This window comes from Rosa rugosa, chromosome 6 (genome assembly GCF_958449725.1).
Source record: "Rosa rugosa chromosome 6, drRosRugo1.1, whole genome shotgun sequence".
In the NCBI taxonomy this organism is placed as follows: domain Eukaryota; kingdom Viridiplantae; phylum Streptophyta; class Magnoliopsida; order Rosales; family Rosaceae; genus Rosa; species Rosa rugosa.
In genome coordinates, this window is record NC_084825.1 from 1,809,262 (window position 1) to 1,830,501 (window position 21,240).

Sequence of the window (21,240 nt, forward strand, 5' to 3'; positions counted from 1 at the left end):
CTCATGCACCATTTCGTCTTTGACTTAGCACAAGGGGGAGTGTTAAAGGAAAAACACATTTTGTGCCTTCGTCAAAGTGACTGACGAAGAGGGAATCAAGAAATTGCAATTACAGCTCAATCAGCATTGAGTATCATTATTGTAATTGATATTTCCGTTGTAATTCTATCCCTATATAAATGGACTATGAAATGAAATGAGTAGACCAATTCCCATTTACTTTTACAACAGAATATATATATATATATATATATATATATATACAGTCCGGCTACGGTGCGGACGGTACGGATTTCCCGTTTTCCCCCACTTTCCGATCACATTTTCACATATTAACCGTTCAGTTTTTAGGTCCTAATGTATAGATCACCTTTGCAAAATTTTAGCTAATTTAGTGATCGTTAAGGCATCCAAAACTGCAAATTACAACAATGTACACGAACGGTTCCGGTTCGACAAATTTGTTTTGTTCGTGTAAATTGCAGTTTTGGATGCCTTAACCATCACCAAATTGGCTGAAATTTTGCAGAGATGATCTATACATTAGGACCTAAAAATTGAACGGTTAAGATCAAAATATGTGATCGGAAAGTGGGTGAAAACCGGAAATCCGTACAAAAATTTTGGTAAGGACGTCCGCACCTGAGAAAAATCATATATATATATACATGTAGTTTTTTTTTAAGCCCAAAAACTTGGAATGGGCTTGAGTCCTCCCCATGGACTACCTAGATCCGCCCCTGATTGAAGGCGATTCATGGTGGAGGGCTAATTGGAGTTCTTGAGATTGGTGACTCAGCCATACTTCATTTGAGTGGTGCTTACGAGGTTGTTTTGGAGCATTGTTGTGAGGTTGGATTGGCGAGTGGTGACTAGTCATCGTCAACATTGCAAGTGATGTCATAGTAGTTATTTGCTGCTAAGGGCATGTAAGGCTTGGGCATAGATTTCGACCTAGGTTTGGATCTCGAGTCACCTTTGGTAAGTTGTTTTGGAGGTTGGGCTTGAGGATGACGGGTTTGGCTCTTTTTATTTCAATAAAAAGGTTCCTCCTACCAAAAAAAATAAAAAATTTCTCTAAACTAATACCCCAGCAATTGCTGTTTTCGGCTATAGGCATTTTGATACTTTTCGTCTATAACGTCGGTGAGACCTTTGTTCGCTCTTCACCTTTCTCTCATTTCTCTTTTCCCTTCCTCTTCACATTCGTTTGGTTTTGGTGGCGGATTTTTTCTTTATTTCAATGGCTAGGAACCTTGGGCCTTGGCCATACTTTCTTCTTCTTCTTCCCATTTGTTTGGTTTTGGTGGAAGAGTTCTCTTTGTCCTAATGGCTGGAACCTTTGGCCATGGCCATACTTTCTCCTTAGTTCCTGATTCTCACATATCTGATCCTTTTTGTCAATGCTTCTAGCTCTTCTTCCTTCCATGACTTGCTTCTTTATATCGAGAATGAATCTAATGGTCCTATTGGTTGCGTTGTTAGAGCAAGTTCACCGGCGCCCTCTTGACCGGCCTCCAGTTGGGCAAGGTGAGGTGGTGACAGGCATGGGAGAAAAAATGGCTTCCACCGGTGGAGAAGTGACCGGCTTCTTCATGAATTTCGGTGACCCAGGCGAAGAAAAAGGCGAGCAAGCTGACATTTTTCTTGACCCAAGCAGGCCGGCTGCCAACTCAGCCCACTTGCTTACGTGGTTGACGTCAGCAACTTCGGTGGGCAAGTGTCCTACTGTTAGCTTCTTTTGCAATTTGAAACCAATGCTGACCATTGGTTTTAATTATGCTTTCAATTCAATGGCATTCAATTAACATGTTTGCAGAGGTAATGTTGGCTTCTTTTGCAATTTGAAACCAATGCTGACCGTTGGTTATAATTATGCTTTCAATCCAGTGACACTCAATTAACATGTTTGCAGAGGTAATAAAACACACGGGCTATAAATAGTAAGAAAAATTAATATAAAAATTTCTAAAATTTGTAATAAATTCTGTATAAATACACACAATTTTTTATTCACCTAAAATAATTAAAAATTTTGTTGGTAGGTTATCCATAATGTCCATCATTATTTACATCAAATATATTTCAATTTTACAATAAATAAATTAATAAAAAATTCAATGAATAGTAACTGACCGGTCAAGAAACAGAACGAGTGGAAACATATGTCCAGTGAACAGTGTTTTGACCCAGTGACCCTGACCTATTAACCCAAGGGGTGAACTTGCTCTTAAGGTTGATACTCTTGAACTGCGGTGTTGTGGGCTGACGACATCAATTTTCAATGGTGATAGGGTCCCGACAGACATCTCTTGTTGTAAGTTGGTTAAGGGTAGCGGTGCACGTCCTCTCTGGCAACAAGAGTTTAATGGTTCTAAGATTGTCGGTGAGCGTGGAGGTGAGGAAGGCGGCGTTGGAAGCGAGGGAGTGAGCCCGGAAGAAGGAAGAAGAAAGAGATAAAAACGAAGGAAAAAAAAATAACAGGAAAAAAAAATTATTAAAAAAAAAGAATTGAGGGCATAATGGACATTTTGGTGTCAAAAATTGACGTCGTGTACTGATAGTGGGTCGAGTTTCAGATTTCGTGTACCGAAATGTTTGGTTTGAAACTTTGTGTATAAGAATTATTAGTGGCCTTTACTTGGTGTACTGTTTGCGAAATTTTCCCTTTTAGGGATGGTGGCTACAATTTCTAGATGATAATGGTGGCTATGGTTCCTTTTTGGGCTCGAGTCAGCTTTAGGTTGTAGAATGGCTTTTGGCCTAGCCTGGTACTTAACACATTCATTAGATAGTTGTATAACTTGGTCACACAAGGGGTCAAAATTGAGTAAATTTTGAATGTTGATAAAGCTATATGGTCGTTTTTATCTTCAAGCATTAGTAATGTATCAAGTACTTTTACGAAATTTGTTATATATTAAATGCATTTATATTACGTAAATGGGTCTACCACCTAAAAATAAATTACAAAAATATATTGTTTAAATGTTGCAACAAAAATTGCAATGTTGGGTAAAAGGTTAAAGGTAATGAGGCAAAAAATATTTTGTGCAATTCGTACATTTAGTGATAGGACTCGTTCCATATTTCACCTTGAAATTTGAAATGGCCTTGTGGGGTGTAACGTTCTAAAAGGGTTGACGTCACAGCTTCGCGAATCCTACGAAGCTTAATTATTGACAAATCAATACTCATCAAACTCCTTTAGATGCGCAGGGCTTTCAAAATTAGGATGAGAAAAGTAACCAAATGAACTCTGGAGATCAAATATAGATAATAGCTGATTCTCATTATCTGAAATTGATGTAAAGTAGAGAGGAAGTCAGCGGTTTGAAAGCTCATAATTCCCTAATTGTTCTGTCATGGCGAAATCAGTGATTCAATAGAGGTTTATAAGACATGCAAAACGAGAAAAGACTTGGAGGTGAGAAAATTGAGAAAGTGCAAAATAAGATTTGATCAATCCATGGCTTCATACCTCCTAACATGATGAAAAGCGAAGCGTAGGGATAAAGTAGCTACTGGTTTTCAACCTAGATGAAAGCAAAGTAAGTAGGCATTTCTGAACGTAATAGAAGAGTTGGAGTGAAAGGAGAAAGAGAACAGAAGCACATAGTTTTTCTTTCTGAGTGTTTGGTTGGGAAAGAGGTCTAAGTAATGAATATAAAGAGATGACATTTTTAAATAAACAAAATAAATATAAAATAAATATAAGCTAAAAAGCTTTGGTTAATAAAAGAAGCTAAAAAAGTAAGAAATAGATTAAGAAGTCGAAAATCATTTCATTTCCAAGTTGGAGTAAAAGAAATATAATGAAGTGGAAAAAACATAACTATGAATACTTATAAAATGGGATAGGTACTCCTTAAAGTTAAGAGAATGTTCACTTTTGACTTAAGAGGCAACTCGCTAAGTTAATCCCTAGAATTTATGGGGCTACCTTAGGAGAAATTTTACCAAAATTGCAGAATTACCCGAATGTGGACCACTAAGAAACATGTCATTTTCCAAAAAAAAAAAAACTAAAACTTTTAAAATACCAACACCATCACAACACCAAGGGTTTTTTACTTCAACAGTGTCTGAACTCTTCGAAGACTTTTGAAATGATACCTGAACTTTCAAAGTTATCAATGTGATACCTGGACTCATTTTTTCGTATCAACGTCATACCTGAACTCTTCTTCCCTCTAATTTGTCCCCTCCGATTGGAAGCCATGGCCGCAAATCAGATCTCACCTTCTCTCTCAACCACCCAACCCTTTCCAAGCACTACCTGACTACAACCACATCGAACTCAGCTAGATCGATATGGCTACCTTGCAAAAATTCAAGCTCCTCGCCACTCAATGCTCCGTCGTCGCCTGAAGCCCCACGCGCAGCAATCCGCCAGCCCTGTCATCCACCTCCGCCGCCGTAAAACCCTCAGATTGTTCCTCACCCGCCCCAACCACCGCCAATTGCCTCGCCGGAGTACCTCGTCCGATGCTCCCACTAAGTACTGATATTACAGCCGCAAATAACAAAAGGCCGGTTCTTTTTTGGACAAATTGATTAGAAGCTGGAATCAGTGAAATGATCATTGCCCCATTGATCGATAAATCATATACAGATAGATATAGTTATACACACACACAGAGACACGCAGTCGTTGAAAAATCAGTTTTGGGTTTTCTCCCATCATCACCATCCTTCGCCTTTTCGTCGCTGTTGCAGAGAGAGAAAGAAAGTTGCAGAGAGAAAGAGAAAGACTCTCAATCTCCTTCACTTTTGCTGCAGATTTTGATTCAATTACAAAGACACGGACTATTTTTGAAATTCATGAACTTATGTTGTGGTGTTAGTTGCGGTGAGGAAGCCGAGTGCCACGACGGCGTGGCCCGCCTTTGTCATATCTCCGGCAAGCTGCACAAGAAGGTCTGGATTGCCACGGGCCATATTCTCTCTCTTTGTCTCTCTCTCTCTCTCTCTGATCCCTCTGTCTGAAATCTCAGGTAAATTCCAAGTCTCAGATCTCGATCTCTGTTCTCTTTTGCGCTTCCAGAATTCTCTGAATTCTCTCGGATCAATTTCCCGGTTCGATCTCAATATTTGTTCGTTTGGTTTAGACTCAACTTTTCTCTGTTCAGTTTAGTACAATTGAAGAATTAACTTCTGCAAATACAAACAAGTTTGGATCTTAAAGAGGACTGCTCCGAGTACGAACAACTCTGAATTTGGGGATGAATTGCTACAGGAATGAATTGGTAATTGTATGAACTTTGATTCTCTTAACTCTTTTCTCAGGAATGAATTGGTAATTGTATGAACATTGATTCTATTAACTCATAATTGTACAAATCAAGTTTTTAATTTTACTTTTTTGTTTTAAGGGCATGAAGGCTTGTGAAAATGTCATTTTTACCCTCATTAAGTGCCTCACGTGCTGGGCACGTGGTCAAAGTTAACGGTTCCATGACAGAAATCGACCGCATGTATGATGTTGATACGAAAAAATGAGTCCAGGTATTACATTGATAACTTTGAATTTTGCCTGTCCTCGAAGAGTTCAGACACTGTTGAAGTAAAAAACCCCAACACCAAATAGTCTAAACTCTAAAGTAGGTTAAAAAGAGAATTGAAGACATCTCACTTACAATTTTCTTTCAAACGAAACCCTAGCCGTCTTCTTCTCTCTGCTAGGATTTTGTAGCACCAAACGCAGAGATGGCCTCCACTGCCTCCATGACTGCGAGACTAGCATCAAACTTATCGTTGAAGGACGGAGATGAATCTGTTGATCTCGGAAACTTAAGAAAGCAAGGCAAGAACTTTGTGGCTAACTATTTTTACTTGATTGGAAGATTGAATGCTTGTATGGTTTTCAACCATCACTCATTCGTGGGAGCCTTTTACCTGATATAGCGTCCGAGTGCAACTCTTAATGTTCAGGAAATAATGATGGGGAAGTTTCTTTTTACTTTTTCTGAGGCCGGCGACGTTGACATGATTAAGAAGGGAGGGCCATCAATTGGATTCATGATCGTGCTCAATGACTACGAAAACTTTTCTCTAATTGAGGTGGCCTCGCCGAATCATATATGGAATTGGGTGCGCATTCATGGATTGCTGGCAGCATATGTGACTCTTCAACTATTTTCCTTATTAGAAAGACGCTAGGGAGGGTGATGGTGGTTGACAAGAGAGGACTTTAAGAAGGTCCGGTTCATGTTCGGGTGGAACTATGTTTGCTTGATCTAGTGCAGCTGGCAAGGAGGTTTTAAGGTTTCTCCTGATGAAATCCTAACCCTAACTTTTCAGTATGAAAATATGGTAGGTAGGTGCAAGGCCTGTGCTTCCTTGAACCAAGTCGAGGCATCATGTTCACAACAACCCCAATAAGACGTTATGGTAGCCCGGAAGTTCAGGCGATGGTGGTGATCGAGGCTTACTCTTGGGTTGCCATTGATGGTGTTTTGGGCCAATGTTTCTAGATCTCTCTTTACCCTGTTCATCCAAGTTATTTGATGCCTGCCTTTGGGCTAAAGGCTAAAGAAATTTATGGTGATCAAGTCAATAAAGGAGCGGTAAACGTTAGCGGTAGAGCGACCGTAGATTGTGGGTGTGCGGTGGAGAAAGGAGGAGGACATAGAGGTCGATCCCAAATGAAGTAGGTTACTTTGAATCTAGTTCCATCGACCTTGACTACTTAGGATCCTTAGTTGACTTGGAATGATGATGGACTGGTAGAGGTGCAGCCACTGATGGTCGGGGAAGATAAGAAAGCTCGTAGCAAGACGCGGGAAAGGCAGAACAAGCTGAAACATGTGGAGTAGTGAGCCACCTACTCCTTCCTCATCTACTTCCACATCTGTCTCATTCTCTTCGGGGAAGGGGAAAAAGAAGGTGTAGGTTTGGTATGGTTAACTTAGGGGTCATCATTTGGCCCGCGGGCCTAAAAGCCCATGGGCGCCCACCCGGCCCAGTGGGCAAAAGCCCGGCCCGGCCCGCAGCAAAGCCTATCTCGGCCCTGCCCATTGGGCACGAGGCAGGGCTAGGGCGGAGGGTTCAAAGCCCAGGCCTGGCCCGCGGCCCGGCCCGTTATATGCCCATTAAAGCCCGCCCGGCCCGGCCTTATAAGCCCACCCGAAAGCCCATTCAATTCTTGTATTAATATCTTTTTATGTAGTTATATTGAACTAATTATTGCATTAGGTCATATGTTTTTTTAATTTTGTATTTTATTTTGGTCAATCATTAACATATCATAATTTTTTCATAGCTTTTTGTATTTTTTTTAACAAAATATTATGACATATAAATATAATGGGCTCGGCCCTGCCCACCCAAAAAAGCCCGGCCCGGCCCGGCCCTAAAAAGCCCTTAAGGCCTTGGGCCCATGGGCGGCCCTGGGCCTTGATTTTTAAGAGAAGCCCGGCCCGGCCCGAAAAATAAAAAAAATATGTTTTGGCCCTGCCCGGCCCGGCCCGAGCCCATTAATTTTGGGCAGGGCCGGCCCTGCCCTACCCATTGACGACCCCTAGGTTAACTACTTTGACTGCTATATTGCGTGATAGATTTTTGGTGGTACAGATGATGCTTAATACTACAATTGTGTACATTGACAGGTACCGTTTTATCTTCCTTGGAGCTGTGTAGTTAGTCAAAACAAAATTTTCATTTTAGGAGTTTTGTTTTATGTTATACTTGACTAAGTGAGTAGTGAGTTCTATAATAATGTTTACTTGCTAGAGTTTTATTTCCCCATTTAGGCTGAATATGCATAGCATTGTATTGCTGTCGGGGCTTAGGCTGTATGTATTTTCCTTGTGGTGGCTTAGTGAAGCCGTGCAAATATAAGAATATTTTTCATCTCCAAAGAAAAGGAAAAAAGTAGGTTAAGAAGAAAATTGGTTGTATTTAAAAAGTGAATTATGTAAGTTGTGTCATATTACTCGTTTAAGGAAAATAGTTAGATCCAAATTGGTTGAACATGTGTGTCCAAATTTTCTCTTATTTGCATATAGTTGGCAATCTAAATCTATGATGAAAAATACTTATATTTAAACCGGTTTGGACCTGTATATCCAAACTCTCCCTTATTTGCATATATTCGGCAATCTAAATCCATGATTTAACCGTTCAAAAGTTAAATTGATCAACCTTTAAAAATCATATATATAAAAGATTAATATAAATAAAAGTCGTTTACTCATTCAATTACATGAAACAAATAAATGGTTGATCATAGGACTGTTAACTTTCATCAAAATTGCTTATTAGTCTATCACGTCGAGTACTATGTGTCTTGATTAAAATCCAAAAAATACTTACATGTAAACTGATTTGGAACTGTGTGTCCAAACTCTCTCTTATTTGCATACGCTCAGCTACCTAAATTCTTGATTTAACCGTTCAAATATTAAAATAATCTCTAATTATCATTTATGCAAAAAATAAATGATAGTTTGCCATGTAATTACAGAACTGTCCTTGATTTGAAATTGAGCGGAGAGGATGCTGCCACGTCTCCCGGTCCCACTTCGGCGTAAGTTACGCCGGCGTAGCCCAAACGCGCGCACCGTGTATACAAATAAGAGATAATTTGAACACGCAAATCCAAACCGATTTGCATTGCAAATATTTTCCGCCTGCCCCGTAGTGCAGCGCAGCCGTATTTGGGAAGGGTTAATGAAATTTCCGGTCAACAAATGTGGGGTCAAAATTACAATTACACCCACCAAAAAAAGAAGCGCACTTTTTTCCCTCTAAAAATTCGAAGAGCCATTCTCTCAAGTCCACCACAGTCCAAAAGAGTGGAAAAGACCCTCTCCGAGTTCGTCGCCGGTCTCCGAGAAAATGATGAAGAAACGCCGCGTTCCGCAGGTCCTCTGGCGCCTCTTCCACCACCGCGCCCGCACTCTGGCCCACACTCTCACCTCCTTACTCCCTCCTCATTCCTCCTCTCCAAACGCCCAATGTCGTTTCTGCAAGGGCCGCCGTTGCCTCAGCTGCTGCACCGGCCCCGACGCCGTTTCGTTTCTCCTCCGACCCGACGATCCCTCCGATTACCGCTCTCTCCTCGACAAGTGCTTCGTCGTCGTCTCCGAAAACGCGCCCGCCATCACTCGCTTCTCCCCTGAATCTCACTGGTCCCAAATTGAGGTACCTCCTAACCCATGCTTGCTTCACTTGAGTTTTCTTGTATATAATTGGATGTTAATTTGGTTCAGATCGTTAGAGCAGTCGTCGAAACGACGATGCTGGAGCAATCTATGTCTTCCAATGTGTTATGCAATGGTTATGATAAGGTAAAGTACCCTTTTTTTTTTTTTTTTTTTGAGAATCTTGGAATTTCAATGTGAATAATATTTGGTGGTTGTATATGACAGCGTGACAAGTCAAGTGCCATTGTGGAACTTCTGACTTCTTCGGCATGGTGTCGTCTCTTAGAAAGGGTATGTAACAGATAGATTGATTTGTTTCATAATGTGCATGAATTACTAGTAGGGATTTTGAATTACTGGATGAAGTTTTTATATGGCAGGTTGGCGATGGCATCATGGTTTATTTACTAAAGAATGCGTCGATATTTTTGCGAATTCCGGATAAGAAACACCAGCAGGTGACAGGTCCTCCCATTAGTGACTTATGTCGTAAGAGGTTCTATTGCACACCGAATTCACAACGGCAACCGTCATCCCTTGCTCCATGTGGTAATGTGCTGAATTTTTAATATAAAAAAAATTATCTTCAGTAGTCATCTAATTCTAATATGTAGCACAAATAAGGAAAACAGGATACATTTTCTTTTCTCTGAGATGTGAATTATAGCTACAACATTAATAATGAGATAATTGTCTGAGTTCACCAATTGATCATAGGATCTTTCATCATATTCCTCAGTCATCATTTCATGATTTATGGAATTCAAAATGCCAGATTCTTTTTTGATCTGCTCTTACTCAATGTGTGTTTATAATCTATATGTTTTTATTCATAATGCTCTCTTGCTATCTTTCTTGTTATTATATCTACTCAAACATCAACAGTGTGTTTTTTAGGAGTCACTTCTTTTCTTTTGATCTCTTTGATTCCTTATAGCCTTTTTGATATTCTGTTTATTTTTGCTTGCTCATACCCCTTAAAGGATGTAAAAAAGCACCAGTGCATGATTGAATTCACTTTGTCTCAGGACCACGGAAAAAGAGGAAAAGAGATGATAATGTTCACCCAATGTTAAAGAAAAAGCAGTTCATGAGTTCAGTCAGCATTGGAGAAAGCTCGAGTTCTGGTACCTGCAATGGCTGCTGTAACCATAGTGAAAATTATAGGCTTACGCATAGTCATATAAGTTTCTCTGAAGCATCTACATCAGCAACCAGCATGCTTACCAATGATTATGAAGGGAATTTAAATCAGGAACTTACAGAGAGTTTGGAAAATCTAAGAAAGCGTTCAAGACCATTTCGTTGGCAGCGCTGCAGGAAACGCAGACAGTTATCTTTGCAAGAAACTGGTGTTAAGGGTCTTTCCAGAACAACTGTCGGTGATAAACAATGGTTACCTGGCAGGCTTTCGTCTTCCTTGAAACCGAGCTTAGGTCGACATTATGAACAGGTGCTTTGGCAAACTTCTCAATTTTTGTATTTAAATTTGGTCTAAAGTGTTGTAGGCTGAAGGTCTTTACTCAAGTTTCTGTTCTGTAATATGTATGTACTTATTCTCAAGTTCTATTTTATGGCAGTGCAATTGTTTGGGGTTCCAAGTTGCCCAAAAGGTTTCCAATGGTGCTCAAATAGACAGGAAATCCTTGTTCTTCAATTTGGAATCTTCTTCATCAGTCTTTCCTAAAAAGCGTATCCTTTTGTCCATGATTTGGTACACACAACTACACACACATGTATATATATAGAGTTTTTTTATATGGCAGCTGCATTTTGTTGTCTATGTTTTAATATGTGCCTTTCCATCTTTGTGAATGTTATCTCTACAAGTAGACATAAATCGTAACGTAATCATTCATGCTTGATTGCCATGACAAATGCTGATTCTGAATGGCATTGTCCTATTCTATTCCAGGAAAGTTTACAGTGAATTAACGCATCCATGAATGTAGATCTGCTCCATGTAGTGGCAGACTAGTTCCATGCAATGGTAGATGAGTTCACCACTACATGGAGTTGGTCTACCATTACATGGAGTTGGTCTACATTAATGTATTGATGCATTTATGCACCGAAGAGTACTCCTTTTTTCCTATGATAACATTTATCCAAGAAAAATAGTTTTTACTTTGTTTCTTTCCATAGACTTATGAGTTACTGCAGCTTCCTCATTTTTGATTTATTGTTTATTTTTTTACGATAATAAATGTATTGTCCTTAATGATTTTAGATGTGCTGAATTCTGTAAAGCCTGATTCTGTTGGTTCAGAGTTTCTTGTTCAGAGTATTTTTGGCATATATGACATAGAAAGTGCACTGTCAAAGACATGTCCCAATGGCAGTGGTCTTTGTCTCATGGGATCTGCATGCCTGTAAGCAGCTTGTGATACTTAAATAACACTTTGGTGTTGCAAAATACTTCTGCATTTTATGGTGTTATTTGTGAACTGTGATTTGTTTTGTAATTTGGTTGCTGCTTTCTGTGCTTTAGCTAGCAAATTCGAATTGTTACCCTTCGCATTATAATCTGTACTTTTAACGAAATTCAAGTATTGAAAATTTTCGTGGTACCTTTCAGTAACTAGCTAGTAATCAGTCTTGGGACTTATTTTTATCCATCTATTAGTTCTCTTGAGCAGAGGGTGCAGTAATCATGGTGTGAGTTAAAGAAAAACAGATATGCCTCAAGTACTGTCCTCTTTTTTTTTTCCTGTTTAATTGAAAAGCCTTGTCCCAAGTAAATGACAGCAGTGGAGCAAAGGAAAGAGTATTTGCTATCTTTCTGTGATGCCCTTTGTTTTGCGTCTGTAAGCTGGATGGGACTTGAGTTTGGATAGAGATGCTGATGACATGTACTTGAGGTTCTTTTAATGATTTCCTATTATGCCGAATTATATACGTGGTAGTAATTATTTTGGTGGTTAATGTCATCATAGGCCTGGAACCTTCTTTTCAACTGTTTTTTCATATATGTTGTCACAATGCTTGAATCTGTTGTGTGTGTGCTTGCCGGAGTCTTTTTATTAGATCATTATGGTCGTCTTAGGTCTGGAATCTTTGTTTTAAGCCATGTTTATTTCTTTTAGAATTTCTTGTCTGTTTGTATCTTCCTGTTCGCTAACTTTAGTTGTTTGTTTATGGTTTCCAGATATCACTCGCTTGTTAAGTTGCTTAAAATTCTTATACGTAGAGCACAGTATGGCCATCATGTGAGATTACTGGAAAAGCATTGTGTTGTTAGAACTGTAAATCCTAATACAATCAAAAGCGGTGGTTGCATCTCTGAGGTCAGTATTATATATGGGAAACTGTGACTTATGATGGTCTAAGAGGCATGCCATTGACTAAGGCATGTCTCTTCAGGACCATGCTTTATATTTTCAGGCAATGTGGTGTTGTATTTAAAATTTAGCTTATACATGTTGCTAACTTTTCTAGTATCCAGATATTCTATAATTCCTGATTTATCCCCTTCCCCATGTTTACTTTCACATTCAGGGAGAAAAGTGGGAGTACAATGTACTCAAGAAATCTCAGTGTTGTACTGCGGACCATTGCAATAAATCTCCAGAAGTTAGTGAATCTTTCTCTGAGGAAATTAAGTCTTACTGCTTGAACAGTCAGGTGGAGTCATTTATATGGGCTGTTTGTAGGAGTATTGTTCCTCCTGAGTTGCTAGGAACTCCTTCTAACTGGAGAATTTTGAGGAGAACTATTTCAAAGTTCATTCGACTTAGAAGATTTGAAAGGTTTTCCTTAAAACAATGTATGCATAAATTGAAAACGTCTAGGTTCCCGTTTCTATCAAATAAACATTATTTCTGCTGCATGAATAATGAGGCACCGAAACATGCGGATGGAAAAGGTGTAGACATTCAAAAGGGATCCAGTACATTGAATGATGCTGTACATATTGTTAAAGTAAAACTCTTAGAAAGTTGGATTTATTGGTTCTTTTCATCTGTAGTTGTGCCATTGTTGCAAGCCAATTTCTATGTCACTGAAAGTGAGCATGGGAAGCAAGATGTATATTACTACCGGAAGTCAGTTTGGGAGAAGGTGAAGAATAAGACCATTGTCACTTGCATGGATCAGAGCTATCAATATTTGGATGATGCGACAACTAGAAGAATTATAAGGAAACGATCATTTGGGTTTTCAAAGCTCCGGATTTGTCCAAAAGAATATGGAGTGAGGTTGCTAGCAAATTTAAAAGCACCATCAAAATTGCCAGGGAAAGAGTCCTGTTTGGCAGATCAGTCTAGTGGAATATTTAGAGGAAAGAAACTGCATAGGAGAAAGGTTAGATTTGAGCATTTCAAGTCAGTGAATCGTGTTCTTCGTGATACACATGTTGTTCTAAAAGCTATGCAGCTGAAAGAGACAGGGAAATTAGGATCATCGGTGTTTGATTACAATGATGTATACAGAAAGTTGTGCCCATTTCTAATTGGCATGAAGAGTGGATTCACTATGATACCTGATGTGTTTATCATTGTCTCTGATGTATCAAAAGCCTTTGATTCTGTTGACCAGGATAAGCTGCTTGGTGTGCTGAAAGATGTTATAAGAGCAGATGAATATTTTCTCCAGCAGTCTCATCATGTCATTTTCAACAAGGGTTCATTAAGGATTCATGAGAACCGTGCATTTCTAGATCAAAATACTGGCTCAAGATTTAAGTCTAAATTACGTAGTGTCCTTGTTAATCAGGTTTGTTTGCTTCTTTAATCTTTTTCTTTTTTTTTTTGGTTGTTTTGGAAAAGTGCCTGACCATATTTTATACACTAATTTGTTTCTGTTGAATATGGTACAATTACTTTGCCAAAAAAAAAAAAGAAGAAGAAAAGAATACCGTACAATTACTGTGCCGTTTTGTGTATATATGTATTAACTAATCCAAGCCATCTGTATAGCTTATCTTGAAGCAAAATAAATTGCTCAGTTTTACTTTTATATCACTTGAAATAATATTAAACACAAGATTGTGTTTCAGGAAACACAAATTTTCTACAGAAACATTTGAAATTTAGTATACATCTCATGGGAAAGGGATGAAATTTGTGTACTTGCTCAAACTTTCTTCAGCATTTAATGGATTTGCAACCCTTGTTCTGTTTTGATCAAGGGAAACTTAGCTTTAGCTTATACTTTTGCTTTCTAATGCTTAGGAGTGCAGCAGGTCTGTGAAGAAGAAGGAGCTATTTTTTAATCTAAATGAGCATGTGAAGCGCAATGTGCTGCAGTTGGATAAAAAGTTTTATCTGCAACGTATCGGTATTCCTCAAGGAAGCGTTTTGTCAACTTTGCTTTGCTCATTATACTATGGACATCTTGATCAGAATGTGATCTTTCCATTTCTTGACAGAACTTGGGAACCTTCTATTCCAGATTTATCAAGAGGACATGATTTTCAAGTTGCTTCTGCTGCAGAGAGTAGCAGCGAGGATAAAATGTCCTCATCTTCTAGATATACTCTACTTAGATTTATTGATGATTTTCTTTTCATTTCAACCTCAAAGGCGCAGGCTGCCAGCTTCTTCTCCAGGTTGCAAAGAGGATTTCGGGATTACAACTGCTACATGAACGAGAAAAAGTTCTGTGTAAATTTTGATATTGGAAACCTGCCATCAAACAGGGTCTACAGTGGTGATGATGGCATTTTATTTATTCGATGGAGTGGCTTGCTTATCAATTCTCGCACACTTGAAGTTCAGGCAGACTATACGAAGTAAAATTCCATCTATGTTGAATTTTATTTTTGATTTTATTGGGCCTAATAATAACTTCCAAAAATGTTGAAAACTATGTGCATAAATCATTCATGTCTAAAATGTTTGTTTTGAATACCTGTTGGTGAGGTGTTAAAATTCTGCTGGATGTTTGTTATACTTGAGTAACTTATGACACATATTATCAAGATATTTAATCCTTCATGATTTGAATTGCTTTTGTTTCTTCAAGTAACTTGTTTCATCTCATTTATCAGGTACTTGAAAAACCATCTAAGTTCGACTGTTACTGTCCACTACCAAGGCAAACCTGGTCGCCATTTTAAGGGAAAGTTGCGTGACTACATGAGACCTAAGTGTCATCCCTTATTCTTTGATTCCCACATTAATTCAGCATCTGTTGTGAGATTAAATATCTACCAAGCATTCTTGCTATGTGCAATGAAGTTCCATTGTTATGTTCGTGACTTATCATATATCTGCAAATTTCACTTTGGATTTTACGCTTACAGTATCCAAAAATCTTTGAGGTATGCTCCAATTCCTGTGTCTTTTATCTCTTGCAAACAGTCTTTCTGCATGTCTGTTATTTGAACTTTTAAGTCTCTCTTTTTGGCCATTGGTTGAACTTTAATCATTGAGAGACCCCTTGAATTTCCTTATAAAGCTGTCTACTTTTCTTTCTCATTGTTGGAAGAGTTATGTTCTTTTTGTTGTATTTTATTTAGGTACATGCACCGGCTCATAAAGAAAAGGATGTGTTCATTGCATACTGTCTCTAACTTCAGCCCAATTCTTCATTTGGAAAAGGGAGAAGTTGAATGGCTTGGTTTATATGCTTATATCCAAGTATTGAAGAGAAAACAATCACGGTATAAGGAGTTGCTCTCCTTATTGAAGTCCAAGTTGTTAAATCATAAGATAACGGGCTGCGTGTCTTCTGAGCTAAGTTATGCAGTTGATAGATCACATTCTTCTGTAATTTGGAAGATCAAGTATTAGAAGATTCTGAGAGGTGCTGAAATAGGCCATCCCTCTGTCTTCTCATCTCCCTTTTATGCATTATCAACGATCCTTATACTCTTAGATATGTTATGTTATACTGCAATGCTATAAAATTTTGCGTTTTTGCACAGATTTACGGACTAAATTGTGGATCATGTTTCATGACAAAGTGTGAGATCCATCACTACAGATACAAGTCAGGTTTCACCTCTGTGACAATGTAATAGAGTTCGTGTGTCTTGTAGACGGAAACATCACATACCTCCATTGTAAATTGTTTTTAGCCTTGGCTTGCCTGGTTGTGGATTGAATACAGAGCTGGAGAATTTACTGCGAATTGAATTAGGTTTGATAGATGTCTTGGTACAAATCTCTACTACTATAATTGGAGGCGTTTTTTTGGTGTCAAAGGCTTCACCAATTTTTTAAAATTCCTAAATTGCCCACTACAGATATAAAGTTCAGAAAAATAAAAGATATGAAGAGGGTTATTACTGTAAAAGACCAGAAAGATGAAAGAAGATATAAATACGGAACTACAGAATTGTGCCGCAGAGAAAAGAAAAAGAAAAAAGAAAAAACGGATCGCTCGCAGGCGCACACGATCTGCAGACGAGAGAGAACTGTCATGGCGCACGATCTCAACACAAACGAAGATTCAGACGACGTGATGATAGTTGATTTGAGTACATATGGCTACATTAGTACTCACCCCTCACTCAATTTACGGTTCATATATACAGAAAGAGGAGCAGAGCAAAATCAAACAGGAGGAGAAAATTATAATCAAGTTCGCTGAGAATCTTGCATATTCACTTGAGGTCAGACATAATAATTGTCATTGGATAATTTTCAGATTTTGATTTTCATATTCACTTTTGGAGTTTTGATGGGTTTGTGTTTAATTTTTGGGGTTTGGGTTTTCTTGGGGTAATGGTTTTCTGGCAGGAAGTGGCTCACTTTTTGAGAACAGAGGTATCCCTAAATCTATTATCCGGGTTTCATTTACCTTAAGATCAATTCTAGGTTTTAACTATTCTTTTCATTTGTATCTATTCAGATGTGTTTGATGCTCAGTTTTTCCTTTTCTTTTGTTTCAAACAACCAGGAGTGATTAACACCGTGTTCATTTTGAATCCTTCGATTTTTTTCCTTACCCATCTGTTCTATAAATGAACCTGTTTAGGAATCACCTGTTCAACTGTATTAACTGCAGTATTATACATCTCTATAATGTTGTATTTCTTTTGTACTTAAGTTTGGCAGTAGACGTCTAATAGGCTTATTGTTATTGATTTCAATTTTGGATTTCTGAATTTGCTTTCTATTGTATCACTCTACAATCAAATAGACGTATAGTATGATTATGAGCACTTCTGAAACATCAATTCTTTAGTTTAGAATTTTAGTTCAAATGGGTTTCAACTTAGCATGATTTGTTTGGTTAACCACAATGCTTGAATTTTCAATATTTTCAGGGATACTGGTGGATTGCAACAAGGCTCTTTCAAACTTCAGTTTGTAGAGTCCACTCTTTTTGTTGAGGTAAATTGACGTACTAGGATTAAGTGATTCCATGAGTTTGTAGTTAATTTAGATTTTTGCCATGCAAGAGCTTGAAATTAAGTTTACTTCTCTTTTTAGACTGAATTTACTCATCTAAATTTAGCCGGATGAGATCATAAGCTTGAGAAAAAGTAAGGAAAAGTAGTGTGGAAGTTTTAAGTAACTATGCTAATTGCAATTTTGCAAATTTTCAATACGTTCAATTTGTTTTGCTTTTTGTTGTTTATTTTCTGATGCCCTATAATACTCTTTTGCATTTAGTTTTGGCTTTTGAGAACAGAAACTAAATGTTCATAATGGCTTCAGTGATAATAAATGTTCTGGGAACAGAAACTAAATGTACAGGAGTGGTTTTCTTATTTTTTGCTCTTTTTTTTTTTATTCTCCATCTATTAGGCGGTTCATGTATTTTATAAGATTGTGATTCAAAGAGCATGTATAGCACTGCACCTAGCTAGCAACCTTGCTTAAGTAAAGCTCTATTTAGAATTCCATATATATGTTATAATCAGGTATCTCTGTGTTCAAGTTTTTTTTTGGTTTGGTTGACCTTATATGGACCTCATTGAATCCTATATCTTATATTCCTATTAATGCAATTTCTACAAAGTAGTTAACAGTCTCCTTTTTTTTTTTTTCCTTTTTCTTTTTGTTAGGTTCAGGTCTGAAATGCAATTTTAGGGGTGCACAGAGGTAAGTCTATTGGTTTTTTGTTTAATTTTCCTTATAGTTTGTACTTTTGGTTCAACAATTTATGGCTATACCGATTTCTACAATTTTAGAGTATCCCTAAACTCTATAGCTTATACTTCTGTCATTTTGGTAATCGGTACAGACTTTGAAAGATCAACATTCAGGGTGAAAGAAATTGTTAATTGGGTGATTATAGTATTTCGTTTATTGATTTTGGGATTTCCTATCTAATTGTTTTGTTTCGTCTATGCTTTTCAGGAATATTGAATATTTGAGGAATTACTGTATAACGTCAAATTTCTTATATTCCAGGTATGGTTTGGCTTTTTTTTAATTTGAAAAAGAGTAGCTAGCCAAAATGAGGTATTGTTCTAATCGTCTTAGTTCTGATCGTCTTACTTCTTATTCCTGCCCTAGCTTAAGCTTAAAAACAAAAAATTTAATTTTGAGATAGAGAGCTGGAAGAGAACAAACTTTTCAATTAGCCAATTAAGAACAAATGAAATAATAAACTTATATGGACCAACACTATTAGCCATAATTTAGTCATAGTTTATAAGTTTATTATTGGTCCACACACTAATAATAAGTTCATACTTAAGTTTATTATTGGTCCATATAAGCTAAATTAAACATATGCTCATAGTTTATTATTTCTTGAATTAAGCTAAGTTCATAAACTAAATGCTAAGCTCATACTTAATCTATTTTGTACATCAGCAAGGGAGATATATGTTCTCTATCAGCATTTGTACTATTTTTATTGCATTCAATTTGTGCATTGTAATCATGTATCTCTGGATTCAAGTTTGTTTTGGTTTGGTTGAACTTATATGGACCTCATTGAAGAAAAACGCTCACAAGATGTTTTTTTTTATTTTTTATTTTTTATAGAAATACACCCCCAACGACTAATGGACAAAATGGAGCAGCCACGTGCCCGAGATCGACAACGGCGACAGCCAATGAGTTCTTCACAACAACAAACATATTTGGCACGGCGACGTGCAATAGCTCAAGGAAAGCGTCCAATGGTGGAAACTAGCTCAAGCAACATAACAAAACAAGCTGCAGGTACTTTATCATCGAATAAATAAGAAGAAAAACTTACATATATTTTGATATATTGCATTTTTTTTTTAAGTTTATTACAATCTTTGATTTTGTGTAATTCTTTTTATTTGTAGGAAAGGTACGAAATAGGTGCCCTCAACAAAAGAAAAAATTCCAAAGAGACGAGGGCTTTAGGAGACGTGTTTCCGTGTTTTCATCTGGTTGGCGGATGGGACAATCAGTAAAAATGAACACCGCTTATCTTAGTGAGCTAATTTTGAAAGAGTGGAAGAAAAAGAAGCATGCACAGTATGTAATCTTAAAAGTTGTATTTTTTTTTCCTTTTAGGTATAATAATTTACTTAATTGTCACCATTTGAAATTCTTACAGTTGGCGATACAAAAACGCACGTAGAGATTTGATGACACAAGATATTTATCAAATTAAACGAACTTGGAGAAAAGTTTTGCGCATTAGGTATTCATTATGATCTATAATTTGATCATTTTATTGCATTCAATAGTCCTAACAAATTATTTGTGTTTTTTTCAAAAAAAAAAAAATTGAATATGGATGAGCAGGAGGCGAAAGCATCGTGAACAGAACAACTTTTTAGCTAAGGTATTTAAATTTCAATTCTGATGCTTAAGAGCAAGTTGCATGATATTGGACCATTATGAGGCCTCCTCACAATAATTATGTGTTCATTCTAACAGTTCTACATCAAGCGTTTTGAGGAGTTCAAGCATAATATAAAGGTGATTATACAATAAGTTGATTCATATGCTATACTTGGACAAATCATAGAATTAAGAACTTAATATTTTTTTTTCACTACAGAACTCTTCCAATAATTGGAGCATGGGTGTTGCAATAAGGAAATTATCTAATTTCATGGTACGTACTTAACTTAATAGATACCTTCAATTGAATCATAGACACTATCTTATGTTTTGTTATTTTTCCTACTCTAAATTTGTAGTTTGAGCAACGACGGTTGACAAATGGATGGCTGAGATGGAGTTGATTGGAGCATGTGGACTTTATTGAACAAATATGTATATAGCCATGTATAGAAGTTTCTTTTTAAATAAGTATGTTTTTATTTTGTGGTAGTTAACCAATTCCAATAATAAGTACACTTAAATGTGCGACGCCCTGGCCTCCCATTACGTTTTGGCTATTAAAATTATACATATTTGTATATATCAATGCATATTTTTGTATACGGTTTTATGTTTTTTACTAATGAATTGCTAAATGCATATACACTATAGTATAATATTTGCATATGAAAGAGTTAGGTAATTAATGTGCAACACGGAAATTAAATTGCACTCTTGAGCTAAATTTGGCACACGCATAGTAAGAGAGCGACAGTGTGCTTATGTTAAATGTATTTTTTAAAAACAAAATTTGCACGCGCGAGCGCGGCCCTCCCGCACGCGCATGGCGCGTGCAGGAAGGCTAGTATAGATAAATGGGGAAGCCATGTAAACAGATCATGCAATATACTAGACTTTATATGAGACAGTTTAACTAGATATACATATGCATTTCATTATGCGCCTCAACAGAAACGGACGGCTATGGTGAAAACTAAAATTGATTGCCGGTTTCCTATTTGTTAGGTTTAACTTCCAACTGCACAATCTGTTGGCTTTGAGTTCTTTGTTTATGAATCCACTTATCTAAATGAGAACTTCACACCGTATATAATAGTCAAATTTTTGTTGCTAAAGATGAAGATGGAAGGATTTAACTTTAATTCATCTAATTTTGTACAGATAACGAGACCAACTCACGAAAGTGTTGGAGTTATGTTTCATAAAGTTATTTATTTATTATTTATTTTTATTAATTTTCAATTTTTAATTATTATCTTTTTAAATGAGGCCTGGAGTCCAATTAAATTGGAAAACTCGACCTCACACCCATGTTATTACCAGGATGCAAAGCATGATATATGACTATATGAGGGACATAGCCAAACCTCTAAGAATTAGTATGAGAAATCATCTTGAATATAATTCATTAGCTT

At 37.2% G+C, this 21,240-nt stretch overlaps 2 protein-coding genes across 10 annotated transcripts; both read left to right on the top strand.

Moving 5' to 3' along the window:
* Nucleotides 1–8,635: 8,635 nt before the first annotated feature.
* LOC133714150 (telomerase reverse transcriptase) lies at nt 8,636–16,251 on the top strand. The gene is made up of 12 exons (XM_062140219.1): nt 8,636–9,147; nt 9,216–9,293; nt 9,375–9,440; nt 9,530–9,698; nt 10,178–10,602; nt 10,730–10,841; nt 11,380–11,521; nt 12,298–12,436; nt 12,648–13,862; nt 14,321–14,880; nt 15,139–15,411; nt 15,610–16,251. Exons 1-12 carry the CDS (start codon nt 8,842–8,844, stop codon nt 15,881–15,883), a joined length of 3,759 nt encoding a protein of 1,252 aa, XP_061996203.1. The 5' UTR covers nt 8,636–8,841; the 3' UTR covers nt 15,884–16,251.
* A 20-nt stretch (nt 16,252–16,271) lies between these two features.
* On the top strand, nt 16,272–20,350 carry LOC133714152 (uncharacterized). 9 transcript variants are annotated; one of them, XM_062140226.1, is made up of 12 exons: nt 16,272–16,707; nt 16,835–16,861; nt 17,365–17,431; nt 18,109–18,145; nt 18,404–18,457; nt 19,040–19,219; nt 19,333–19,507; nt 19,590–19,676; nt 19,781–19,820; nt 19,916–19,957; nt 20,040–20,096; nt 20,182–20,350. In XM_062140226.1, the coding sequence occupies exons 6-12, from the start codon at nt 19,060–19,062 to the stop codon at nt 20,224–20,226; spliced, it is 606 nt and encodes a 201-aa protein (XP_061996210.1). In that variant the 5' UTR covers nt 16,272–16,707; nt 16,835–16,861; nt 17,365–17,431; nt 18,109–18,145; nt 18,404–18,457; nt 19,040–19,059; the 3' UTR covers nt 20,227–20,350. The 9 variants fall into 9 exon arrangements, with proteins under 9 accessions (XP_061996210.1, XP_061996212.1, XP_061996211.1 ...); XM_062140228.1 differs by having other exon boundaries at nt 19,078–19,219; XM_062140227.1 differs by having other exon boundaries at nt 18,115–18,145.
* Nucleotides 20,351–21,240: the final 890 nt, after the last annotated feature.

Excerpts from the sequence above, each read along its gene's own strand:
- LOC133714150 (XM_062140219.1), top strand. The coding sequence starts at position 8,842 with ATGATGAAGAAACGCCGCGTTCCGCAGGTCCTCTGGCGCCTCTTCCAC. Across the intron at positions 13,863-14,320 it reads GTAGTGTCCTTGTTAATCAG|GAGTGCAGCAGGTCTGTGAA; the intron begins GTTTGTTTGCTT and ends TCTAATGCTTAG. Across the intron at positions 14,881-15,138 it reads GTTCAGGCAGACTATACGAA|GTACTTGAAAAACCATCTAA; the intron begins GTAAAATTCCAT and ends CTCATTTATCAG.
- LOC133714152 (XM_062140221.1), top strand. The coding sequence starts at position 18,979 with ATGGACCTCATTGAAGAAAAACGCTCACAAGATGTTTTTTTTTATTTT. Across the intron at positions 19,677-19,780 it reads AGAAAAGTTTTGCGCATTAG|GAGGCGAAAGCATCGTGAAC; the intron begins GTATTCATTATG and ends ATGGATGAGCAG. Across the intron at positions 19,821-19,915 it reads AGAACAACTTTTTAGCTAAG|TTCTACATCAAGCGTTTTGA; the intron begins GTATTTAAATTT and ends TCATTCTAACAG.